We start from the raw sequence: 27,101 nt of genomic DNA, 5'->3' as shown, positions 1-27,101 counted from the left end.
CAGTATCTTGTAGCCATTTTCTTTGTAACAAATACAAATCGATGAGCGTGCAGCTCTCTGCTAAATCGCCCAACAAGTATCGTCTGATAACTCTGTGACCGAATCCCTCTCCCACTGTAATACAGAAGTGTGTTTTTTAGGCGGTATCACCTGCAGCAGAGACTGATATAGCCACAAAATGACTTTGTGGAGCATATTATTCAAGACGGACTCTGTGAATATGGCTTCGTGTTGGCATAGGAGACGTGTCGCCGGGGGTTAACTTGACAAATGAAATGCCTGTGTCAAGCTGAAGTTGTGTCGCCGGGTAATGGCAAATCTGGCTACCAAGTCCTCCCTCAACCTAAATCTCCATTCTCAAAGAAAGCCCCCAGGATGAGGGGACGTCCTCAATTCCAGCCAAAGGACCTGGGATTAGTCGCGCCAGGGGCAAAGTCAGGAGGGGGGGGTCTGTCGAAACGGGTAAGCCAGGAAAGCCTTCGCCGATGCACCTCTCCCTAAAAGAACAAGAGCAACGATGCCAAAGGCAATAGGTGCGGGGATTGTAAGGATGAGGAAGCGGGCAACCACAGCAACCTGCCAGGAGGGAAGAGAAAGGGCCTGCTCCACCAGGGTTTCTTGTCGAAGTTGTGGTTCCAGTCCAAGGAGGGGTACTGTTTTGCCACCAGAATATAAGCAGAGACATCGGGGAACCCCAAATCTCTGTCCGAGACTGGCATACCCAGAGTCGCTTCCGCTACCATCAGGGACTTACCCCAGTTGAACATGTCTTTACTGTAACGATGATGAATGTTACCTCACAATTAAAGAAAATCAATAAGCAGATTTTTTAAACAAAAATATCTAAAGGCTTATCAACATATATGGTGATACGTGCTGCTGTCATATAAAAGGGTTAAAATACAACAGGTCTTCCAGAAAAAACACAGTGCCCCGTGGTGGCAAAGAAGTCAATTTAGAGCTTTTGTGCCTCGATGAAGAGAGATAATCTCAGAGTCCAGTAAAGAGGCAGAACTGGTGGATCAGAGGTCTTGATGGTGCAACACTAGGGATTATTCAGGAGTAGCAATCAGTTGGAGGTGAGTGTACGGTGCATGATTATTTGTAGCCAGCATAATGGGTGCGTAATATTTTTGGTGGAAACATAATAAAATAAAATTATGAAAGGAGTGTTGAAACCTCCTGAGCAGCAGGCAGGGGACAATGATGGAAACAACGCCCAGTGAGTTCGTCATACGACACGTATTGATGTACTCTGTAGCATTTGTAAGGATAGGACTTGAATCTGCATGCCTCAGAAACATTCCATGACAACAAACTTTGTCACACATCGCCCTGACTTCTATTCCGCCATGTACAGGACATGAACCACAGTTCAGACCAACAATTAAAAATTTGACTTAGCCACAGCTTTTCTTAGACGGCACCTCTCACAATGCTTCATCATTGATCTTATAATTGATAATTCTTTTCTTTTTCTTTTCCTTAAAAGTTGTAGTTTCGTATTAAAATGATAATGTCTATAATTTCTGAAGGTCTGCAAATATATTGATTACGAGATATTAAATGTTGAGTTTTGATAAGTGTTATCTATGTAAAGAGTATTTGTAAGTATTTAGGCGTTTTTGAAGATTGTCAGCAACTGATAGGACGATGCGCTCATGATCTGCAAATATTGCTATGTCATTAGAGATAACGATATACGTGTGTTAAGGAAGAACATAAAAGTTCATACATGAACACGAATGCACATGCTATTGCTGTATATATATTGCTGTGATTACATGATGAAAATGTCTAAACTTATATACACAGGATCATAACACCATTGTCTTTAATGTGTGTAACTCATATACAATTGTATGTTTAAAATGAAAAAGAGAAAATTAAAAAAAGATGTTTAAAAAATAATATGAAAGGAGTGTTGAAACTTTTCAAAAACTCACCCACAGTGACAGATCTGAGTTTAATCCATCATTATTTTGCTCGCCACGTCACCCCAGTTTGGACCCTGCCGTATGCAAACCAGTCTTGAGCCTGCTCCCTAGACCCTCCATTGAACAGAAACAAGGATCCTGGGACAGGTGCAAAATGTCCAACAAAGGGTTCCTGGACACAGCCACAGATAGAAACGGTAGGGTTAAAACCACAGCAACTTGATTGAACATGTCTGCGAACTAGCAGGAGCTTACCTCTGAAGCTAATCCAGAAGGAGATAGAAGAACCGAGACTAGAGATGATTCCAAACCACTCGCATTTCCCACCTCAAAAACCCAACTGGTGTCCAAAGGGGTTAGACCTGACTGGAGAAAAAAACACATCTTCTCCTTCACTTCCAAATTCACTTGGTCGAGAAGGAAATGGAATAGTGGAATGTGGACCCACAAGGAACCAAAAATGGAAGCCTGAGCCAGCCGGCTCTATAAGCGCTACATCTGACACAGCACGACGTCGACCGTTGTCATCAGTGTTGGAAAGGGAAAGTGTTGAGACGTCGATCGGCGCCGTCATCAACATCAGATGGACTGCCACCGGTGCAGTAAGTGGAAGTCTCGGAGGGCTGTGCACCACAGGCACCGGCAACAAAATCAGTTGTTCGGAGCCAAGCGCCTAAGGTGGTAACCCCGAAGGGCTGCCCATCGGCGTCGATATGGAGATGGCCTCTGATCGCCTGACTGATGCCGAGGGTGAACCGGTGGGCAAAACACACAAGATGATGGACGGAAATGCCCGCCGGTGAACCGGGGGGCATTTTAACAGTCTCAGCCTCCTGCATGGGGCCCGAAGGCGCACCAAGGGAAGGTGTAGACCTGAAATCCTTGTGCAGAGAGTAATAATATTTCCTGATCTGGGATAGGGTTGCCGCAGCTCCAGGATGACATTTTGTGTCTTGACTTGCTTCAAGAGGAGGACGGCGAATCACGTCCACCAGAACGGCCTCTGGAGCGAACCCGCTGACCGTCCCAGGAGGGTGAAGGCGACAGAGGCCAATTTGATGCCTTAGAGGGGTGCGACACTTGTGCCACCAACAACTACACATCCCCACTCCTTAAATGCCTTAGGCAGAAGCAGCTGACATGAGTCACACAACGTCGAATCATGGTGCTCACCCAGGCACCACATACAGATGGGCTGAGGGCAGCGCCCGACATTTCCCGACCACAGGATACGCAAGCCTTAAAACCTGAGGGCATGAAAAAGGCACATTGTTTCCATCGACAGAAAACCATCAAAGTTGACCAAAAACGGTCAGAGGTACCGCTTTTCCGAATCCGCGTGGAAGCGAAGAAAAGAAGAAACTGAAATCCCCGCGTTGGAGGATGTCTTTTATAAACTCTGGTGACATCCCAGATGTGGTCGGCGTCGATACGGTGTTGCGCGACGCCACCTACCAACACACAGAGGTGCTGCTGCTGAAATTTGTTTGGGTCCAGTCTGGCGCTTGGGGAGATTTCAAGAGTTAAGGAATCTGCGGCTAGATGTCTCGATCAGATTTGTTTAATTTACAATCAAATGTAGAAGAACATTTAGAATTTTTAGAATTTTCAATTTTGTTTCTTTATTTGTATATACTGCATTAAGTTTAGTTTATTCATTTTAAAATTATTTAGTTTTGTTAAGCAGTTACGGATCCGCTGAATAGGTCTTGCGTACCCCCAGGGGTCTTCGGACCACAGGTTAAAAATCATTGATATACAGTGTCAAGGAAGTCTTACTTTGTGAAGAAAATTGGAAAAAACAGAGGCTGCTTTGGTTTACTGTTCAATGTATGTTGTCTTGTGGAAACGTAAACCAAAAGGAACAGATGTGATAGTACTAAAAGATGCATCAATAGCATCTCAAGTTTTATACTGTTGCCAAAACTGATTTGCTTTTGGAGAGAAAGGAAGTTTTCAATTGAGTGGGAAGTTAAAGACTTTGTGCGTTAGAGTTTGTAAAATGTTCCACCTGCCCTATTTAGAATGAATAGGGACTGTATAAACTCTAAATTGGGCAGATATCCCAAATTCCCCAAGCTCTAAATAAGGTCATTTGCCATTAATGTCCGAGTGCAGCAAGGATGTTCTTAATTACGCATTCTTTTTCTAACCACTGTTTGTTCAGCTGATTGTTCATGTATGTCTGTGAAAATCCCTGTAAAATTATTTCTGACCATTCCTTGTTTTTCAACTTAAGCAGTTGACATGCAATTCAATTTGATATAGCTTGTGTAGCATAAGAGGCAACAAAGTTATGGTATTGCGGCTGCCATTAGGAATATGTAAATACTACTTACTTGTAGTCCTAGTTCCGCATCGTAGGTATTTTGACTGAAGTCATAAACGTAAAATAGTTCTGCCTAAGTGCATGTCTGTAGTATTAAGAAATGCACGGTTTAAGCTCATTCGTTTTTGTTTGTTCCACAGGGCATACCTCACTCCAGGGAGGATTATTAGATATTTTGCGGTAGAAGACGTGAAATTCCTCCGGCGTGGAGAGGTGGGGGCTTAGTTTCTCCACATGTTCTGGGGATGCCCAAAATTGATGGATTACTGGGAGAGTATCACAGGAGTCCTGGCTGAGGTTACAAAACGAGACATTCAATACCCTCCTGAGTACTGTCTCTTATATTCGTTCCAACACACAGGCAAGACTAAGACCCCAAGCAAGTTTTAGGTTCTAGTGCAGATTTTAGCGAACAGAGAAATAGCCAAGAACTGGAAAACCCAGGAAGGGCCAGAGGAAGACAATTTGGAGGAAGGAACTGATAATATGGGCTGGGTATGAAAGGGCAGTGCACCTCCAGAAGGCCAGGAGAGGGCAGGGATCACTTGTAAATTGATACTTGTATAGCGCACTACTCACCCGCAAGGGTCTCAAGGCGCTTGTACGAATACCACTGTGGAACCCATCCTGGCTTTCCCTGTGAGGTGTCCACTCCTGGGCACCCCCAAGGTGGAGGCCAGGCATCCTTAGCGTTGTGGGGGCCGTTGTGGAGATTAAGCAAGCTATTGCCCAGAGTTGCAGAGTGGGACTCCATGATTGGAATAGGCACCGAGGCGAGAATTATCAGGTCCGTGGAATTTTGAGCCCAAGACCCGCCGAGGCGGGGAATTGAACCCTGGTCCCGGGCTAGACCTCTGCATCAGGGTCTGCCGCTCTAACCATTGAGCCACACTTCTCCTTGACGTAGCCAGGGCATGGGAATCCTTAGTAGAAGCATTACAGCACTCCGGCCCTTCATCACCAGAAGAGATGCCGAGCACTCCCTGAACAAGCACACGTATGTGGCTGAGAGAGGAGCCAAGCTCCTACAACCAGGTGATACTGACAGCAGGGGGGATTAGAAACAAACAATTTAGAGGCCCGGGATAATACAAGGACTGCTTTTGAGGTATAGGCACTGGGATGGAGAAGCAAGCAGTCCACCCAACTTCATGTTTGGATGAGGCACAGACAAGAGAGAGGGTGGGCTGTCTAAGGTGAGAAGAAACCTTTGAATTGAGGGATGTTTCCGGTCATCAACCTCTGAGGGCGATGTCCTTATGTTATCACAGATGCATAGTTCCCAGTTCTTTATTACTAGATATGTATGCTGTGTACATTCCCATGTAGACACTACATATGTATGCTAAGAATGAACATGAGAACTCAGGAATGCCTAATAATAATTTATGCATAAAGCTGTAGGCAGAGGAAGGTATTATTTCTAACGCAGAAGTTACTTACCTTCGGTAACGATTTATCTGTGAGAAACAGTAGTTCATGTTAGATTCCTTACCTTAGAATATCCCCAGACGTCGGACTGGATCCGGAAAGTTTTGCGCATCGGTAGGCGTCGTCTGCGGCTCTGCGTCCGTCGTCGGCGACGTGGTCGCCGGGATGACGTCGTCGGAGTACTTAGACGCCGCCCTCGCGCGCTGACGTCAGTTCTTGTACATAGCTTTCCGCGCCAGGAACGCAGAGCCATGCCAGAGACCAACACTGGTGCCATGAAACTAGGGCCCTGAAAGGGATGACCTTAACCCTAGATATCGGTTCGCAGAACGGGGAGGATGGATGGGGCGGTAAGGAATCTAACACTAACTACTTTTTCTCACAGATATATCATTACCGTAGGTAAGTAACTTGTGCATCTGAAAGAAACAGGTTAGTGTTAGATTCCTTAGCTTAGAATAGATACTACAGCAATACCAACCCCGGTGGTGGGTCTGCGAACCAAGATCTCACCAAAAAGTCCTGAAGAACGGAACGGCCGAAAAAGCCATCTCTCCGGACTTGGCTGTCCAGGCAGTAGTGCCTAGCAAACGTGTGCAGCAAGGCCCACGTCGCTGCCAGACAGATGTCCTGCAAGGGGACTCCCCGACCCAGGGCAGTAGTAGCTGCCGTGGCCCGAGTGGAATGGGCCCTCAGTCCAACAGGGGGCTCCTTTCTAGCCAAGGAGTAGCAGACCTTGATGCACAACGCGACCCACCAAGAGATGGTCCGTTTGTGCACCACCCGTCCCTTCTTCGCGCCCATGTAACCAACAAATAGCTGGTTGTCCACCCGGAACCGGCGTGTGCGATCAAGGTAGAAGGAGAGCGCACGTTTTGGGTCTAGACGGTGGAGCCTCTCTTCCTCCTCTGAAGGATGGGAAGGCGGAAAGAAGGTGGGCAAGGTGATGGAGATGTGAAAGGCTGTAACCACCTTGGGCAGGAAAGAAGGACGCGTTTTTAAAACAACTTTGTCCGGATGGACAGAAAGGAAAGGAGGTTTCGAAGATAGAGCCTGGAGCCCACTCACTCTCCTGGCAGAGGTGATGGCAACCAGGAATGCAGTCTTAAGAGTCAGAAGACGAAGAGGGCAATTGTAAAGTGGCTCGAAAGGAGCGCACATCAGATAGGTTAGAACAAGGTTCAAGTCCCACTGAGGCATCACGAAAGGAACAGGAGGAAACATGTGCGTGATGCCTTTCAAGAATCTATTTACAACAGGGGACTTGAAAAGAGAAGGCTGATCAGGAAGCCTCAAGAAGGCAGGAATGGCAGAGAGGTAGCCCTTAAGAGTGCCCAGAGCAGAGCCCTGCTGGGCAAGAGAAAGAAGGAAGAGGAGAACCTCTGAAAGGGGGGCAGAGAGAGGATCCACAGCCTTTGCTGTGCACCATGCCACAAATTTGTTCCACCTGCAGGCGTATACCGATTTCGTGGAGGGACGCCTGGCTGCCAGAATCACATCACAGACTTTAGGAGCAAGTCAAATGGCCTCAACTGCCGCCGCTCAATCTCCACGCATGAAGGTGGAGGCTGGACAGGTTCGGGTGGAGGACCGTCCCCTGCTGCTGCGACAGAAGATCCTCCTGAAGTGGCAGACAAATCAGGGGATCAACTGACATGCTGAGTATCTCTGGATACCAGTATCTTAGTGCCCAGTCCGGGGCACAACGAGGACCTGGGTCCGGTCGAGCCTGATCTTCTTCAGCACTCTGGGCAGAAGTGGTATAGGCGGAAAGGCGTGAACCAGACCGCAGCTCCACTCGTGACGAAAAGCGTCTCCGAGCGAGTGCCGCCTTGGAAATTCCAACGCCCAGAAGTGAAGACATTGTGGGTTCTCTTCGGTGGCGAATAGATCTAACCAAGGCTCTCCCCACTGCCGAAAGAGGCCTTGCGCCACGTCCGAGTTCAGACGCCATTCGTAATCCATCATGCACCTGCGGCTGAGTTTGTCTTACCTGGCATTCAGGTGTTGAACCACCAGGGTGACGCCCTGGTGTGCCAGCCATGTCCAGAGGCGCAGAGCCTCCTGACAAAGGGACCAAGACCCCACCCGCCCTGTTTGTTGCAGTACCACATGGTGGTGGTGTTGTCCGTAAACACCTGCACTACACTTCCCCGGACAGAGGGAAGGAATGCTTTCAGTGCAAGCCGGATCGCCCGCAGCTCCAGAAGGTTGATGTGGAGCCGGGACTCTGCCGGAGACCAGAGGCCTCTGATCTCCCTCTCTCCCATGTGGCCCCCCCCCCATCCCAGGAGGGATGCATCCGTCACCACTACGTGCTCCGGTTGGGGTAGGGAGAGAGATCTGCCGCTGACCCAATCGCAGCCCGTGAACCACAACTGCAACTGTCTTGCAGTGCCCTCCGAGATCCGGACGTGGTCGGACAGATTGCCCTGATGCTGCGTCCACTGAAACTACAGGTCCCACTGCAGAGCCCGCATCCGCCTCCTGCCGTGATGCACCAGAAGGATGCAGGAGGCCGTCAGCCCCAGGAGCCGCAGTGTCAACCTGACCGAGACTCGGGATAACGGCTGAAAGATCGGAATCAGAGCCTGAATATCTCGAACCCGCTGACCGGGGGGATAAACCGCTCCGATGAAAAGGAGCTTTTGAGAGGGGCACAGGTGTGACTTCGGCACGTTGATGGAGAACCCCAGCGAGTGCAGGAGGTCGGCCGTAGTCTGGAGGTGGGAGACGATTGTCTGGGGCGAGCCCTCCTTCAACAACCAATCGTCGTGATAGGGGAAGGCTGAAACCCCTAACCTGCGCAGATGAACTGCGACCATCGCCATCACGTTCGTGAACACCCATGGGGCGCTGGTAAGGCCGAAGGGGAGCACGGTAAACTGGAAGTGCTCGTGGCTTACCGTGAACCGCAGGTAACGCCGGTGGGCCGGCAGGACAGGGATGTGAAAATATGCGTCCTGCAAGTCCAATGCTACCATCCAGTCTTCTGGGTCCAGGGCAGCTAGGACCTGAGCCAAATTCAGCATCTTGAATTTCTCCTTCGGGAGGAAGCTATTGACGCTCCGTAGGTCGATGATAGGGCGTAGGCCTCCTTTGCCCTTCTTAGGTTCCAGAAAGTAGTGGGAATAGCAACCACGTCCTACTTGTGGCCCAGGAACATGCTCGAGTGCCCCCTTGGCCAAGAGGGCCGTAACTTCCTCTTGGAGAAGTCACAAGTGATCCCCTGACATGCGGTGGTACTGCGGTGGCATGGCTGGAGGGGTCGCCTCGTAGGGGAGGGAGTAGCCCCTTTGGACGATTTGCAGCACCCACCTGTCTGATGTGATGGAGCGCCATTGAAGGAGGTGATGGCGAACCCTGCCCCCCACTGCCGTCGAATGGGCCTGAAAATTCGGACTAGGAGGATTTTGAGGCAGATGCTGCAGGAGCGGGTGTGGAGTGACTTTGCCGGTGTTCCCCGGCACCGCCACGGCGGTTACCACGTCCGCGACCGCGTTGAGGTTGATTCTGCGGCCTGTGGCTAGCTGGACGTGAGGGGGCGCCCCTTCCTTGGCCACGATAGGGACGAAAGGCGGAAGTTTGCTGGCGTTGGCCGAGGCCCAAGGACTTGGCCGCAGCCCTGGAGTCCTTGAAACGCTCCAGCGCACTGTCCGCCTTGTCGCCAAAGAGGCAACGGTCATCAAAGGGCATGTCCATAAGGGAGGCTTGGACACCGCCCGAAAAGTTGGCGAACCTCAGCCAAGAGTGGCGGCGAACCGCCACCGTCGTTGCAATCGCCCTGCCTAGCGAGTCCGTGGTATCCAGTCCACACCAAATAGAATATCGTGCTGCATCCCTTCCCTTGGGTAAGCTTTGCCAGGACCTCCGCCGGGCATTGCGGCAGCACTTCCGCAACCGTATCCCACAGAGAATGTGAGTAACGGCCCAAAAGACAGGCGGTGTTAACAGAACGCAACGTCAAACTCAAAGAGGAGAACAGTTTCTTGCCGAACTGATCGTACCTTTTGGATTTCCGATCCGGAGGGGCGATTGGGAATGCAGTCTGGGAGGTTGAGGCCCGGATCATAAGGCTCTCAGGGGTGGGGTGAACGGACAGGAAACTGGGGTCGCCCGGAGCCGGGTGGTGGCGTCTGGCCACGTTCCAATCTACAGGGAGGCCTGTAGAGGGCTTGGACCAGGTGCCCAACAGAATATCAGTGAGGGCTTCATTAAACGGCAGGAGAGGCTCCGAGGAGCTTGCCTGCGGTTTGAGCACCTCAGTGAGGAGGTTAGTACTCACGGCCGCCACTGGGAGCTCAAGAGCCAAAGCCTTGGCTGCCCTAGTCAACACCACGCTATAAGCAGCCCCCTCCTCCGTAGCCACGGTCGGAGGGGAGACAAAATCAGTGTCGGGCGAAGTGTCCAGACCACTGGCCTCCCCCAGTTCGTCTGCCCAGTCCTGGCTCAACTGGCACTGCAGGGCCAGAGGGTCCTCAGACTCTTCCCCCTCCCCCTCGTCATCCATCTCCTGTAGGTCAGGAATAAATGATGGAGCTGGGTCGTCGGTGAAGGGCTCACCAATCGGCGTCGAAGACGGCACTGGGCGGCGCGGGTCCAACGCCGGACCCGGACCGGGGTGGGGATCAGGGACGACACCGTCCGGGGACGACGTCGGGGGCTACACCCTTGGTGACGGCGCCGGCAGAGGGGTCGGAAGGTCAACCGGCGTCGTCACGGATCCAGGCCTGGATCCTGAGGAACCCTGCGGCGTCGGGACCGGAGTCGTTGACAATGCCGGGGCCGAAGCACCCGACGGCGCCAGGGCCGGAGCCGCCGGCCCGCTTGGGCTCCCAGACGGGACCGCGGGGCCCGAAGGTACCTCGGCGGGACCCGATGGAGGGAAGCGCGATCTCATGGTCGTGAGGAAGGCGCTGATCTCCTCCGGCATCGCGTGCAGCCCAGGGATCGGCGGGTATGGAGCTGGACGCGGCGCTTGCGGCTCCGGAGGAGCTGCTTGGGCGGTGTCGCCCGAACCCCCGGCCGCGTCGCGTGAGCGTCGGGGGGAGTCAGAAGAGAGATGCCGCTTCTTCGACTTCTTGTGCCTCGACTTACCTGAGGACTTGGAGCCCGACGAGTGGTGTCGACTTGCCGAACTGTGATGACCGTGGCCCCGCGACCGGTCCCTCGACCTCCTCCTGGACCTCAGACGGCAGGGGCCGACTGCCGGATCTCGAGGCGCTTACGGACCGCTCCCGCCCAGCCTTCGACGTCAAGGCCCGGCAGTCGGGGCACGACTTGTCATCGTGGTCGGCCCCGAGGCAATAAATGCACCGACAGTGGGTGTCGGTAACCGACATCAAGCGGTTACAGTCGTCGCAGGGTTTGAACCCGGGCATCCCTATCGGCACCGGAGTCGAGGATCGACTCGAGAAGATCCAAAATAGGTCGAAAAAGTTAGTCAAAAATTGACTAGGAGTACTACTCTTCCCGGATCTGCGCTTGCTGGCGCGGAAAAAAGAAGAACAAGAACTGACGTCAGCGCGCGAGGGCGGTGTCTAAATACTCCGACGACGTCATCCCAGCGACCACGACGACGGACGCGGAGCCGCAGACGACGCCTACCGACGCGCAGGGGTACTGCTATGCAAAACCATCCGGATCCAGTTTGACGCCTGGGGATATTCTAAGGTAAGGAATCTAACACTAACCTGTTTCTTCCAGATACGATGTGCAGGAAGAGGTTATCAGGAGAATCATTAACAAGGACATGGTGCATACAATGCAGGAAACAGTAAGAACGTTTCTGAAATAAGGTAAAAGAAAGGGTGATATAATGGATGAGGATGAATTCTGGTCTATGTCTTATGAAGAAGACGCACTAAATAGGGGACCAGCAAGAAAATGCTTTCAAAAGAAAAAACACAGGATTGGAATTGATGTATCAGGTGCAAATGCAGGACTTTCTAGCGACTCAGAGATAGATGTCCTAAGAGGCACAAAAAGAAGGCAAGTAAACCCTGCAAAGGATAAGGGGAGACAGACTAATTGGTTGGAGCAAGAATTAGATGACATTGATAAATATGTCTTTGATTTAGGGTATGACGATGATCTAGATGAGGTTTCAGGAGTGGATAGTACAAGGAAGGATGTGAAAGATCCTTTGGGACAGGCTCTGTTCAATCCCTCCGAAATTAGGCACCCTCGAAGTTCAGAGTGGTGGCGACTGGCACATTTGCAAATTATATCAAACATTGGATTAGGAGACCTTTAGAAAGAAATGAACGTAATCCAATGAAATAGTGGTTTTCCTAGGAAAATAGTTGTATTTATTGTCTTTTCGAAATAAGAAAATAACAGTGCAGCACTGGCACTTTGCTGTGTTGATTTCATTCGTAATCCAATGAGGGCAGAGTGTTTTCGCCCTCTTATTGATGTGAAAGAAACAATGACTCAAAATTTGGACCCATACCTCATTACTTACTTATTTAAGCTGGGTTGTGATCCAAGGAAGGGCCTGGAAAGGTCCTTGAAACAATGCAAGGACAAACTCCTTGATGTTCAGGGACATGTTGCCAGAGTACTTGATGAAGTGGAGGAGTCCTAGTTAAATAGTATAGAGTTAGACATTAATCTATTGAGGGGATGGAGCCAGAGGGTGGTTTGTTATTTAGACAACGCCAACGGGGGCCTCATAGCAGAGAGGCATAAGGCTATTTCAATGAGAACAAGTCCTACGTTAGGGGGTTTGGTCAGAAAGAAATCCTGTTAGGAGTCCAAGGGACTTCTGTTTGGTGAAGGGTTAGTGAAAACCTTGGGGAAACATGTTCAGACCTTTACAGCCCTTGACGAAGTGCATACCTCTATGAGGAAAGTATTTGGAGAAGGAAATTTATATGGCAGTGTCAGAAGGCGGGCCAGACTTTCGGCCGATCATTCTACCAAGGCCCATATACACAGGGAGGATATGGACAAGGAAGAGGAGGTTATGGAGGAAGTTCTTATTCAGGAAGTTTCAACCCTCATAGAGGGAGAGGAGGAAAGAACAGGCTCAGGGTTCCCAGGCAGATCATATTGAGGATAAGGTATGATGAGTAGTTTTGGTTCTACCCAGAAAAACATAGGAGGGAAACTGAAGCATTTCCACTGTGCATGGGAGGTAATAACAAAGGCACCTTGGGTTTTCAAAGCTGTAAAGGGTTATGTGGTAGAGTTTCGGGTAATTCCTTTTTAGAGGAAGGAACCCAAAGCAATGTATTTCCAAGAAGAGGTGCGGAGGATAGTGGCAGACACATGAGCGATGGGGCACAGAAAATAAAGTGCAAAAAAGCATAAAGTAACATGTGCTTTGACTGGAAACACCATCATATGGGAAAGGTGGCAGTGTATTTTTTTTAACCCGTTTATTAATCAGCATAACAAATAGTGCAGCTATGCAAATCAGCAATGACATACAATCAAATGTAATATACAGGTAGATTATTCTTGACATACTGTTACAATATAGATTCATCAATCAAGAATCTCGACCTCAAAGTGTAATGGGCTATGCAGTCTTTCTTCGCTACCTTGTAATTCCACAGTGGGAGACAAGCAGATCTCAACCCTGTACGTGTTCCAGGCAGTCCATTTACAATCCTATTTTTTTAGGGCATCTTCTCTGTTTGTACACATCCTTTTCAGCAATCATGGCCCTATCCATATCAGCAACCCAGTACCGGACAATTGCTGTTTCACCCAGACCCCATTTTTGTGCAATGTTTCATTTTGCTATGGCCCAACGAGTGAAACCCATGCTTTCTCGGTCTGGGTGAGGTTTGTGGCATCCCATATGTTTAATAGGCATAGTTTTGGGGTAGCCGTCAATTTCTTCCCCCCAGCGCTCTCCAATTGGTCTGCAATTTTCCAGTATACTGGGCTCTTCCAGATAGTGTGAATGAAAGTTCCCTCCTGGCGACACTGTCTAAGGCAACAGGGGTCATGTCTCCCACCCATTAAGACCAAGACTCCTGCGACCAAATAAACACGATGCAAGACTTTTAGTTGGACCAGCCACAGTCTCATAGGAATAGCAACCTCCCTTGGGAAGACCAGGGCGTCACGCCAGTCCTCCTCTTCTAACTCTCCCAGGTCCTCCTCCCAGCACTGCCAGCGGCGCGTTAAGAGATCTGGGCGGTTGTTGATCAGTTTTTTATACATTAGGGATATGGCCTTCTAGATCATGGGGTCAAGTATCAATCTATCTTCGAGCAGGGAAGCCTCAGGAAGTGGACCACCCCCAGGTATTGCTGATTTCAGTGCGTGGCTAATTTGCTACTATCTAAATGTTTCAGTGGATGCAAGGTCATATTCTTTGTGTAAATCCGAAAATGTGACCAATCCACTGGAGTTCCACTAGTCCCCCACTGAAATCCCAAACAGGTCCCTTTTATAGAACCCGGGACACACCCTCAGTCGCGCCAACTGTCGGGTTGCCAGAGAAGAGTTGCACGCGTGATGTTATTGTGGCAGCCCAGTTTTTTTTTGACTGCTGTCAGTCCGGTAAGGCCCAGTTTCCTGGGGTTGGTGTATAGTGCCCTGTGATATCCACCTTGTCCCATAAGCCACCAATTCATGCGAAATTCAGATTTCTCCGATCTCAGTGAGCCAAACGATTAACTGCCACGAGTTGAGATGCCAGTAATTCTTCGTTTTTGTTTTGGGAGGGCCGCAAGTCATTATGAAATAGTTGTTGTGGTTTACTTTTAAATCCAAACGTTTCATTAAAGACAAAATGAAATTCAAGAAAGTTTGGGGGTGATTAGCCGTTCCTGAGACGAGCACCGCATCATTGCCGTATAATAAAGCGCTTCTCATCCTGCTAATGTTCAGTGTGAGTGAATCCCATAGACTGACAGTGCTCCTCGCCCGCTGTGAGAGCTTTGCCCAGATGCGTCTCCTGTTCTGCAGGGGACGCTCTGGCTGTTGTCTGTCCTGTACTTGCTTTAAGAGTGAGGGACTTGTGTACTTATGTGCGAGCACGTGGGTGAATTAAGCATTTACCTATGAATATTCTGAAGCATCCTTTGTGTGCATGCGGGAAGGTTTCTAGCTTTGCAACCTTTCCTACAGTTGTTCTGATAATGACAGAAGGGCTTGCACAGCTGGCTAGTACGTGGGCAAAGATTGCGAGCTGCGTTTGCTGTACTTATTACTGCACTGCAGCACATGAAGTCTACTACTGGAGAGTTAAAAGCACGTGGAATTAGAATAAGTATTGGGAAAGTCCATGTATTTGGCTTTGGTACACAGCATGGAAAGAGGCACACAACAAATGGTCACACATCCACAGAAGGCGTGTGCATGAAATCCGATGTACCCACAGAAAGTCAATTTCCCGAAGTCCAATGACACGCATGCATCATAGAGACAGGCCAACAAAGCCATCGGTTCGAACAGGCTGGCAGTTCTACATAACGCTGAGAAGCTGGGAGCAAAAGGTGACTTGAAGCGCAGGAAAACACTCTGTCTCAAACTAAGCTACATAGCAGGCCAGCAGAGATGTCCAGGAAAAGGACAAACGGATAAATGGCGTAATTGGGCAGTAATTCTCCAGTAACCTGCGAGCCGGGGCTTGGCGGACATGTTGCCGGGGAGGGGGGGGCTCCTAATGGTGTCATTCATTGGCTGGTGGAGGAGACAGGCACTCTTAATTGAATTCCCCTGGGGGGAGGCGGGCTGTCCTCTGATGGAGTGGGTGGCGGTGCAAGCTGTCAGTGTGTGGGCAGTACGGCATACAGTGATGCAGCCAGGCTAATGGCCCAAGCTGGATAAAGGATCGCCCACCCCCGGGAGGGCACAGCTCACCACAATACCTCCTGTCCACTTACCAAAAATCTTATTTTAGGTTCAGACAGCGCCGTAAAAAAAGTGAAATTTGGAGGTTTCCTCGGGGACTTTTGCAACACTAGGGCTTTTTGTTCCTCTCGTTGTGGTTTTCCGTCTGTTTGTGCACACTCTCTTACTTCGTCTCTAAAAACCACTGTGTCGCCGTCAGTCAGAAATTTCATTCCCTTCCTCAAAAAATTGTAGTTTATCTCAAACTGCAAGACCCGTAATAGTTTATTTTCCTCTAACAGATATCTTTGCGTTCAACGCACATACTTTTAGTTGGAGCTGTATGTTTAAAACATTTGTCACAAATACACATGACACATGCTTTGGAAAACAAGCCCTCACCCAAAGGAATAAGCTGTCGCCATTACTCACACAGCAGTGTGTTTATTTTAGCATTGTGCTTTCAATTTAAGTGAAAGTGAAAGTGTGATGTTAAAACAAGCATCGAGCTCTTGTGGTTAGGGGGCCATGTGTTTAGAAACACATGGCTCCATAAAGATAAGAAACTCCTTTGCGACAGATGCAAAGCAGACCACGAGGAGGCAAAAGGGCATCCATCAAAAACCCTAATTTCCAATGGCAGGCCACCATTTACCATAAAGGGGCGGGGCTTAGCGCCTTTTTCTAAAACCCTTTTCTAAAACTTCTCATCTGCAATAAATCCTGCTGAGCGAGCTACACATGTGCGCAGCAACGCTAGGCGAGACCTAAATGGAGCATGAGCCTCCTTCCCCTGTGGTCGACTCAAAGCCACTCAAAAGTGGTGAAGAGAGTTTTGTACTCCCCACAACAAGGAGGGTAGAAATTAACGAATATATTGCACATCTCATATTGTGGGAACAGTAATGTGCGTTGTAGCCCAATTCATGCTTCTGACTAGAGTTTACTGGAAGGCCATATTCAACATGGTCACCCGAGTGGGAGAGAGCATAGTGAGGAGGAAAGGTCGGAGTCATGATCATAGTCATCACCCTGTACATATCATCCAGTATGCCCCAACTGAATTGTGTAGTATTTGGTATTAATGCGTAGAACTGTAAAAGCAGGTGTGGACTTGCAGGGAGGGTTAAGGGGAGTAGAGTGATACGAGGCATTCCAAAACAGTTATATTCTAGCAGCGCAGGAGCCCACCAATCATTTGTGTTTCAAATAGAGATGTGCAGGTTTTGACTGTGGCTACGATAAGGACAGAGCTCTACCAAGCTGGAATTGTCCGCCCTTGGAAACGTTCAGGTGGAGATGAGGCTTATCACTAGATTGTGCTAATAATAGCCACTTTCAGCCCAGAATGAGTAGATTGAGCCTGAACCTTTAATAGGTTGCACAGGTTCTGGTAAAGTGATTAAGAGTAATTGGTGTAGCAGTTATAATCATGTTCATTTCGTGTTTATTCAAGAGCAGATTGCTGCATGCCTGAAATGAAAATGCACTGAAAGGAAGGGGTCCCAGTGTATACAGGGAATGATTAAATACAATTCATATGAATTAATCAAGAACAATTCTTTGGATCCACAACGGTTTATTCACAGCGGGATCCAGTGTATTGAATATACATGAAAATGCTGCAAAGGTTTCTGCATATGTTTCCAAATGAACTAACAGGACTGATATGCTGTGGTAACTTCTTTTAGAGTTATGTAATGGAAACACACACAGGGCCACATTGCTATTCAGGCGATTAGTCACTATACGCAAAAGGATGAAATCAGACACTTGATACCATGAAAACACGTGCTTACACACACTTTAAATGCATCCCTCCTACATCCAACAGTGTTGATTAGCCCTTTAGTGAGCCATCATATTACTCTCAACAGCATCTACCACCAAGACACACCACACACAAACATCCACACAGCCAGGGACACATAGCCAGGAAGACTAATCGATCGGCAAAGGATGTTTTCTGCCTAGAAGTAAAAACACGGTTATCATACATGCACATATCTGAACTCCCTAGCGACATACTGCAATTTGCATGCATTAACAGTAACAAGGTATATTTTCTGTACTAAACTTAAAGTTGGTGTTGACTACGTGGATGTTTAAAAATAAGACTTTTCTGTTATTTTCAAATTTGTCATTTTGCAACAAAGGAGATGCTTCTTTTAGATTATTAACCTCTGATGGGAATATTTTTCCTTGATAACAATTCCTCAGATTAGATCACTTCACTGATGGGCAAGCACGAAACACTCAGCTTTGTACCAGCATCAGACCAATAGGAAAAGCAGACCTCCTATGAAGAATATGGCACAGAAGGTAAACTCCTTCCTGAAGCAAGATGCTTGCATATTACTGTCACTCAAACAATCACAAAGCCCACAAGTACCCCTTATCCATATAACTTTAAAAGGATTTTGCATATGAATGCCATAAGTAGCATTTTGACTAAATACAAAAAGTAGCAATGACAGTACAAACTGTTGGAGAAGGGGATGTCTAGCAGCTGTAACATATTCTTTCTGGGCACAAGAGAAAAATTCTTCTTAGATCAAGCAGAAGGAGAGTGAGCCAGGACAGAAAAGATAATCAGGAATATAATTTTTGGGAAAGTACAAATCAAGAAAACATTGTTGTTTGAAGTTTCAACTACAACAGAGGCCAATCACAGGAAAGGTAGATTTTTTTGCAGGATTGGAAGGTTCTAGTGAGTGCCATGATACTGCCTCCAATTGGCCAGTAGAACTTGGATCTTGATGATCTTCGTACTACAGTTGTAGGCAGATGACGAGAACAATATACTGGGATTCAGTGTATCTCAAGCTGTGACTTGAAGGGTCAAAATCCTTCACCAGCCCAAAAGTCCTATTCACCATCACAGGCTAGATACCAAAGCTTCTCACACCAATAAACTGTTTTGGCTGCTACAAACGCTTAACACCCTGCACACCTCGAACGTACACCAAATGTAGCATGCAGCTATCATGACAACACCATTCCATAGAAGGATGGTCCGAGCGGTCTGGAGAGCAGAGCCTACCTTCTTCCTCCCATAGTAGAAAAACTGTTTTACAATATGACTCAGAATATAATAATCAGATGAGATTTGATTACAGGTATTTGACATCTCTTAGTGTTGGATGTTATGTGTATAGTTGCATCTATTTCTAGGCGAGAGTCAATCAGTAGGTACTTAAAATAACTGAGCTGCATCTAGTCTATATAGAACACATGCACTAATGTACTGCTAAAATTTAGACAACAAAGGATAGTGGTGCCCTGAAAAACAAGCAACCTCCTCTTGATCCCAAAGTCTAATAAACCTCTCATATGCAATATCCAATAGAAATTCAATCTACGAAAGGGATGGGCCTGGCAATCTTCTATGACACAATAACAGACTCGAAACCTCTGAACTGAAATGGCTGCTTATCAAACACAACTTCAACACAAAGCATATGTACAATAAAGATGGACCACAAACTGTCAACTTAACCTCAGACTTGAAGATCAAGGATTCGATATTTGCTTGAAAATTACTATACAGATAAACTAAAGACACTCTGAGCCCTATACATAGATAAAATGATTCCGTATTCAAAGATATAAAAAGCAAGTCTATGCTCAATACCGAAGCCTCCAACGTTTATAACTTCATGAAACAGTCATGGTCAAGTAATATATAAGTTGGAATCGATAAAAAAATTTGAAATTGTGATAGGATATACCAAAGTCTTTGCAGTAGGTACTTTAAATGTCCTGTATTTGCATCCACATCTCAAATTCTTTTATTTATAGCGCCAGGTTCCCCCCAAGTTCCCATTAGAAGCTTTCTAAAGAAAGACTTGCACATGATTCCAGGTGAAGGAATAATAATAAGGCGACGCAGATCTTGAGGGCAAGTGGTTCTGCTACTCTACACTAGGGTCTTATTGGTGTTATTTAATAAATGAATGATAACCTTTTCCATGCAGCAACCCAGGCTTTAGGGACCCACTGAAAGATCTCCAATTAATATCACGTTGTTGATTCCAAACATGCTGGGCTTCTAATTTGCATGAAATGGAAAACAAAACTCCTTCACATGCTCACAGCTGGAGTGTCCTTTACTTGCAAGATAGATCCAAGAAATCACTAACCCGTGAACCTGACAACCCAAGACAATGTAGTAACATTTGGGGTAATCTACACAATTTTCTCGGGAAAGTCAATGCCGAGAACAATGAAGACAAACAATGTATATAAATCTAAAAACCACTGTCTTAGTCCATCATCCCATTTTGGGAAGGGCTTAGTTCACACATACACGCCATCCTCTATTGTCACGCATTCCATTCTACAATTATCCTGCATTCACCTGTACTACTTCATCGGCCCTCAACGCTAACTAAGTCTCAAAACAGCCCTGGACTCCAGGCTAAAGCTTAATTAGCTGTTAGCTGTATCGATCCATTGGTTAACATCTACTTCATTATGATTCTCTCTTTATATTGAAAATGACATTAACAAAAGGACAGCTGATTAAACTTCAAGAAAGCAGTTCATTCTTCAGTCATTGGTTGCTGAGACCTATGCATGAGAAAGTTGGCAAACAGATGGTAATACCTACATGTCCCTGCCGTCAAATGCCAAATATTCCTCCATTATTCCTTCGGATACATTCAAGTCCTCACTATCGTCCTCTTCTTCAATATGTACAACAGGACTGATGCCAGGGTGAGGCTTCCCAGGGATGTCATCGTCATAAGCACTTGTAAGAGAAAAGGGAGCCTTGGTACCGAGAACGTTCAACCTGAAAGACATAACAAATCCTTCAAGAACAAAAAAGCACCCATATACTGTTTTATTCACATAAAAAACTCACTCACCCACACTTTAAAAGACAAAGTGACCATGACTCTTCAGGATACCATTACTTGACTTACTAGTAGAACGCATTTGTTAATGACAGTACATCAAAGCTTGTCAGTATTCAATGGAAGAAACAAAAAGCAATGGTGTTAAATTGAAGCACAGAGAAATAATAACATGGTCTATGTCCTGAGATTAGAATGACTGGGTTCCTACAAAAATGGAAGATTGCCAGTTGGCAGGCTCACACCTAATCTTATTGCTAACACGGATAACGATCACTCTTTAAGCACTTAAGATCCTCCAGCTAAAACATTCTTTACCATCTTAAAGCTAACCTCCAGCTGCAGCAAACAGAACTATTTATGAAACAAATAGAATATACATGCATACATCCGCTCTAGAATGTGCTCACTTCAGTTTTCGTCTTTGGCATACATAAAATAAGGTGTTGGAGTTTACTTTCCTCACAGAAACAAAATCATTAGGTGGACAACACACGTGAGTTGAAGAAAGATAGTCTCTGCCTTGGATTGTCCGCTGAGCAACAAATTATTTACTAGGGGATAAAAGTGCACATCATGAAAATTGAAGGGTGCCGCTAATATTAACCTCATCTTGGTGGATTATCTTGGAGAAGGCTTGAGACTCAAAAGAAAAAGGAAAACTGGTTAGTGGGCTCTTCACCCGAGATTCATAGGTACGCTTGGTGAGACAAATGGATGAATAAATTAAGGTGCATTTATTCTTTTTTCTAATACATTTTAACATCTCAAGTCTTGCTGAATTATAGGCTTTGAGGTGCTTAAGATTTAATGAGTGCAGATAGCCCTTTGAGTTTTAAGTGGAAGGGAGAGTGCAGAAGCGGAGAGGACAATATTTACATACCAATTCTAAGACCTTGTTATCCACTGTTACCCAAGACGATGGTCCCAGATAAAGCAACACATGCCTTCCCATTGTTGCCGATACTTCTTCTGCCATCAGAATTAATGCTCTCTCATGACACTGTAAAGTCTGGGAAGTTGGATGAGTGGTCTGATCGGATAATGTATATCAACTTTTCTCCTGAGTCTATTGGTTCTTTTTTCTTGTACATTTTCTATGAGGTAATTTACAAACTTTGTTGTTGATGAACTTGAGGAAAGGTTTCTTTACCGAGAATGCTTCCGTGTTCCTGTTGCACCTAACACAAATGAAAGTCACAAGGACTGTTGTGTTCCAAGTGAGCTTTTGTCGGATTTTCCCTATTAATGGGCTTAGAAGTACTCTTCAAAAGAACTCTTTGCACAGTGTTACATTCCTATAGATGCCTTTTGATTCTTTGACAACTCACTAGGCTAAGAGTGAAAGCTTGTTTGAGGACCTGCGGTATCTTGAAAAGGCTATCAAAAGCAGCCTTGCTGACTCATACTTCAAACTAGAGTTTGCAAGAAGATGATGTTTTCACACATGTGTATCTGCAATGGACGGATTACCAAATCTCCTTCAGTCTAAAAGAAGAATCAAAAGTACGCACTCAGGGGCCATGATATTGCATTATAAGTCTTTCATTTCGTGAATGTATCTAAGGATTACAGGAATAGGAGGAAGAGTATAAGCAAATGCTCCCTATCAAGGAATCCACTTTCTATGATGATGGCCTTGGGTGGTGCACAGCAGCCTTCAGGTAGCTTGTCCAAAAATGATGCTGTATCAAACTAAAGTTGCCTGTCGAATCAAGTCAGAATTGGAGTGGCATTTGGCAATAAACACATTTATTTGACTGCCCATGGTAGCCTTTTTCCCTTGTGATCTGAGAGAAAAATACATGAAAACAAGGGATTACGTGATCTACTTTGTGCAGCTGCTGATATGGCAGACAAAGTATTGATTTGGCAATGAATTTGGCATCCTGCTGAGCAGTACCAGCAGAATCAGTGGCATCAGACATGCTCCAATATGAAGATTAACTTTTTGGACTTGCTGGCATTTATCTCTAAAATCGGAGTGGAAGCAGGTCTTCTAAGCTGTAGTCACGGGGAGATTAAACGTCTGCATAGCTTTATCAATAAACTTGTGCACCCTGACAACATTGTTGGTAGGAAGTCTATTTCTTGGGATTTGACTGCCCATCATTTAGGGCGGTATAAGTGTTGTGCATTCAAGGATTGATTGATCATGCTCTTGTCAAAGCTCATCATCGTTTTTTGACTCCTTATAATCCCTATTCTGTTTTCCACATGAGGTCTGCACATGGGTATGGAGCATCTAGTACATACTGTGGAGGCTTGAGTTCTGTTGGAAGCTGCTAAGTAGCTGGTTGGGCAAGTGGATGAGATGGAGGCTGACCCAGAGGGACCACTTGAGGTTCTTAGCATTGGCCATGTGGTTAGAAATGTCCAAAATGCGGAAATTCATCATTAAAAAAGCTAAAGCTCCAAGAAACAAATAGTGAACAGATCTTAAATAGTGATGAGGATAATTTTCTGGCAGTTAATAGCACTACGCAAAGTGGAACTTGTATGTTCACTTTTCCCCATTATAAATATGGGCCTACAAGTCCCAGCATGTTTAGAGTATTGTCAGAAATACAAGGACTGCCCATAATTACCCTTATGACATGCACGGATTGACAGCTAGAGTAACAGATCTGATTTAACACACAATGCATAATCACATTGTACATGAGAAAACATAAGCAAACTTCACCTCTTAAAGGCATTTCACTCTATCTAGGTAAACTGAATTCCCACTGAAGTCATTTTACATCAAGTATTGGCAAGTAAGGCTGGGCAAATCATGAGTGATAATAATGGATCTGCTTTTTCTGTGCTCTGCTTCCCCTCACCATGCTCTTAAAAAAAACAACTGCAGGCTGTATACCGCTGTGATCCACGGGATTTCGTGAGATGGGCAGATCCCACAGGAGACACAGGCAGTCCAAGTAGCAGCTATTCTACTTGACTGCCTAAAGGCCATCAAATGAGTCTTAACAAAGTACCTTATTCTGATTTTTTTAAAGCATGGCTGTTAGACTTGGCATCTTTTGGCGTGTTTCACCTGAGTTTTTGCTTTCTCACCTCCCGGTTTTGACACTGTTTTTGCTGGGTTAGTGTCTCTGCGCACTTTCTCACTGCTGGTCAGTGTTAAAGTGCAAGTGTTCTTGTTGTAAAATGTGTTATGGATTGGTGTTTCCATGATTGGCATATTTGATTTACTTATCAGTCCCTATCAAAGTGCACTGAGTGTGCCAGTGTTAAAAATTGCAGGGATTTATTAGCGTGAGCTGAAAGCCATTTTGTATTTGGCTGCCATTTTAGGTAGCCATGTGCTCGCCATGCGCTGTTTCCCTCTTCAGAGCCTTGCACATACTCAGAGAGGCCTAGCTAGTAGAATGCACCTGCTCCTCTTATAGAACTGTCAGGCTATTCTTGCTGATATATGGAGAAGTAACTCTCCTCCCACTTTGTTGAGCAAGCAGATCTTGCATGCCCATATTAGTCATTTTGCATGCTTACCTGAGCCAGGACCTCCCCTTGGTTTTATGCTGACTGTGTAACCCTAAGCATATATAAGGCCCCTGTTTTCTGTACTCCTTAGACTGCCTCATACAGTTTCTGAGGGTACTGTGTGACGTAGTCTCCCTCATCTGAGGTTAATAAATTAATTCTTTTTATATTACAGCTGCTGTGCCAATCTCTTCTTTGTTTGTTTAAAAGGACCAGGTTTATCAGTGAGACCCCTGAGAAGGTTTCTATTTTATTCAAATGGTGCTCCAACGTAGACCTCATCAGAGAAGTGGCTATCCAAGGGAGTGATCTTGACAGGAGACAGGAATCTACTGAGGAGGGCAGGGCAGGACTCTACTAAGGAGGTACTCTGTGCACGGAGATTCTGGGGATTCTCTGTCTCTGCAGCCCAGTATATTTTTGGTGTTCTTGATTTTGGTCCTCCACATGTTTACCACTCCTGACTGAGAACCTTTGTGGCGTGAGTATTCTAAAAAACGATCATTCGGTCATTCAGAACGTGGCAGTTAGAATCTGGGCACCAGGGATTGGTAAGGGTCGTTTTGATGCAACACTTGCTGTTGGTTTGATGCCAGGGATTAGTAAGATCGTTTGATGCAGCTTCCTGTTGCTTTGGAATTTGTATTGGCCAATTTTGGAATCTGTGAATGAGAATATATGAATTGCAATTTGTGTAGGCATGTAATGAGGAGACTTTTCTCTACTTTGTGTAAGATTTGAATGGCACAAAGTACAAGCGTACTTTAAGTGCTACTTTGCGTATAATATTTGCATATGTTGTAATATTTTTGGCATGCCTGTTTCAAGCACACATCGAAGAATGTGTTGCTTTTTGGAGGTACCATAGTGAGATGTGAAGTAAATTAGCCGCCTTCCCTAGAGGGAATACCTAAATATGTTTAGGTATAAAAACATATTTCTTCCTTGGTGATTCTGTACCCCATGGAATTAAAATATGAACATAAAACAAACAAGGATCCTATTCTGCCACTTTTATAAATGGAGATATGCAGAGCGATTTTTTTGTTGCTCTGCCAGCCAAAGCTAGTGAGTTGAGTGTATTTTGACTTCTTGAAAATAAAACAGTCTGTTGGGCTGTTTTGTGCAGTCTTTTGGAATACTATTGAGAAGCTCTTCTTGTAAATATGACTTACAACTAGTATTTACAAATGGTTTGGTTTAAGTACAGTATGTGGGCTGTGTTTGTTTCTGTCCTAAGTTTTGATCTGTGGGTTAAATGTGTGTTTAAATGTCTATGTGGTTTGTGGGTTCACATTGGTACTTCTGTGAGTAAATAGCGATTGCGCTCTTTGTGAAGAATGGCTAGCCTTAACTGCGCTGTATTGTGTGTTCTGAGTGTATGACCCCCTTCTGTACATGTCTGGAAGGAGCTCAATGTGATTGTTTGGTCTTTTATTGCTGTCAGTATTCTGTTATACAAAATGCCATTTAATTAATATTAAATAAAAATCCAGAATTAACTTATATAACATTTGCTACATAACTACATGTTACGATTGATAGAGTAAGCAACTATGCACATGTACAAACTACCAAAAGGCTAAAAAGATAAAATTAGAATTCACATTCAATAGGAATAAAATAAGCCTCAAAAACGAAATTGTGTGTTTTGCAATAAATAAAGTGAACTATAAAATATTACAGCATTTTCCTTAGATACATTGTATTAGATATTAACAGGCAAACATATCATCTGATTAAATTGGATGTTGCTGACCTAAACACACATTATAGAACGATGCATTGAAATGTCTGTTTTAAATAGACTGTTATAGTGCTTACATTTCAACACTAAAAAAAGCTTTCCAACAGCTGTGTTTTAACTGTCGCTGAGAAACAGCTGTCGTTTTGATTGTAGGCCACGGAGAGAAAGGGATGCTGACTCAACTAGGATTTAAGTCAGTGCAAACACGGTGTAAAATCCTGCATTTCAGACTGCTGTTTTAAAAAGTTACAGAAATCAGGTTCATTATTTTGGATAACAGGAAAACATTTCAAGTAAGGATTTATTTGCTTAATGCCTTTTTACATAAGCACATTTTTGGTTCTGATGTTAAATAATGACTGTCCTTAAAAGTGGCAATTTTTTTTTCTCATGTTTCAAGTTAGGCTTCTGTGCTTAGGCTTATCAATGAATGCATCTAAATATGATAGGCAAGGAATTAAGCTTGCTTTCATATGTGGAATTATCAAAATGATTGGTTTTATTTAAAAAAATATAATTTTTAATTATATGAAGAAAAAAAATATTATTGAAAATAGGTGCTTTTAAATTCATTTTATTTATTTATTTATTTTTTTTATAACATTTTTATTTTCAGTTTTAAAGAAACATTACACACAAGAAATTCACCAAGGTGCGATACAATTCCTCTCGAGGAGGACCTGTGTGGAAAAGTAAATTTTGCCATGTTCTGTGTCCCTACGCCTCATCCATCATATGTTATGTGTGCATGATCAATATGCATATGTTATTCCCCATTTCTGATTAAAAACGCAATTACAGTTGTGTCCACCTCTAGTATGTTAGTTTCCAGTCCTCGTGAATACTACGAATATCAGGCCTATGTAAGTAATGTTGCCACGTTTCTTAGTGTGCACGTTATTCAATTATAAAGTCTCCGTTTCCAGGCCTCAAAAGGGCCCGGACCACAGATTCAGCTCCTGTCTCCTGAAAGCCTCGCTGAGGAGCGATACAGCCCCCACCTGTATCCTCGACCCTTCACTCACTTCCTGCCTTGCAGTGCCCGGTGCGCCCCGGCTCTGCCTCTGAGTCTGCCAAAAGTATGTTATAGTTCCTGCTATCAGTTCAGTCCTCCTCCTCTGCATTCCTAAGCTACTGAACTGCATCAATAGTTTCCGTCATTGTCTAGCCTTCTCGTCTCCACGTTAGAGAAATACTGTATTTAATGGTCATTTAATATTCTTCACGCACTACATATAGAATAATGCATGGTCCAGTCTTAGAATCAAGTTAGCCTCTCCCCTCATGACTTCAAGTTTATATCAACATGTTCCCTAAACATTAGATACCAGATAGGGTTTAGGTACATGTCGCTCCGACCCTCCAGACTCTAGTCTCTGCTCCTAGCACAGAGTTCGTAGCCCCCAGCTTCTCCTAGTAACACGTCATTGCTAGTTTTCGCGCACCATTAGGTTAGAGGTCCCGGCTCCTTAGGTAGCCCCCTCCAATGTTTCCGCCCATTCATGACATATTCT

The 27,101-nt window shown here is 45.6% G+C and overlaps 1 protein-coding gene across 7 annotated transcripts in view; it reads right to left on the bottom strand.

Annotated features, from left to right (window-relative positions):
• Nucleotides 1-27,101, bottom strand: part of FAM149B1 (family with sequence similarity 149 member B1) — a 635,963-nt gene that overhangs the window by 328,301 nt on the left and 280,561 nt on the right. For all 7 annotated transcript variants that reach the window (XM_078643097.1, XM_078643096.1, XM_078643101.1 and 4 more), the window contains exon 6: nucleotides 20,108-20,290. In XM_078643097.1, the coding sequence (XP_078499223.1) occupies nucleotides 20,108-20,290 (183 nt within the window). The remainder of the gene's footprint in view (nucleotides 1-20,107; nucleotides 20,291-27,101) is intronic.

The sequence above is a fragment of the Lissotriton helveticus genome, chromosome 5_1, assembly GCF_964261635.1.
Source record: "Lissotriton helveticus chromosome 5_1, aLisHel1.1, whole genome shotgun sequence".
In the NCBI taxonomy this organism is placed as follows: Eukaryota; Metazoa; Chordata; class Amphibia; order Caudata; family Salamandridae; genus Lissotriton; species Lissotriton helveticus.
Note: the sequence above shows the minus strand (reverse complement) of the source record. Positions and strands in the feature narration are given on the sequence as shown.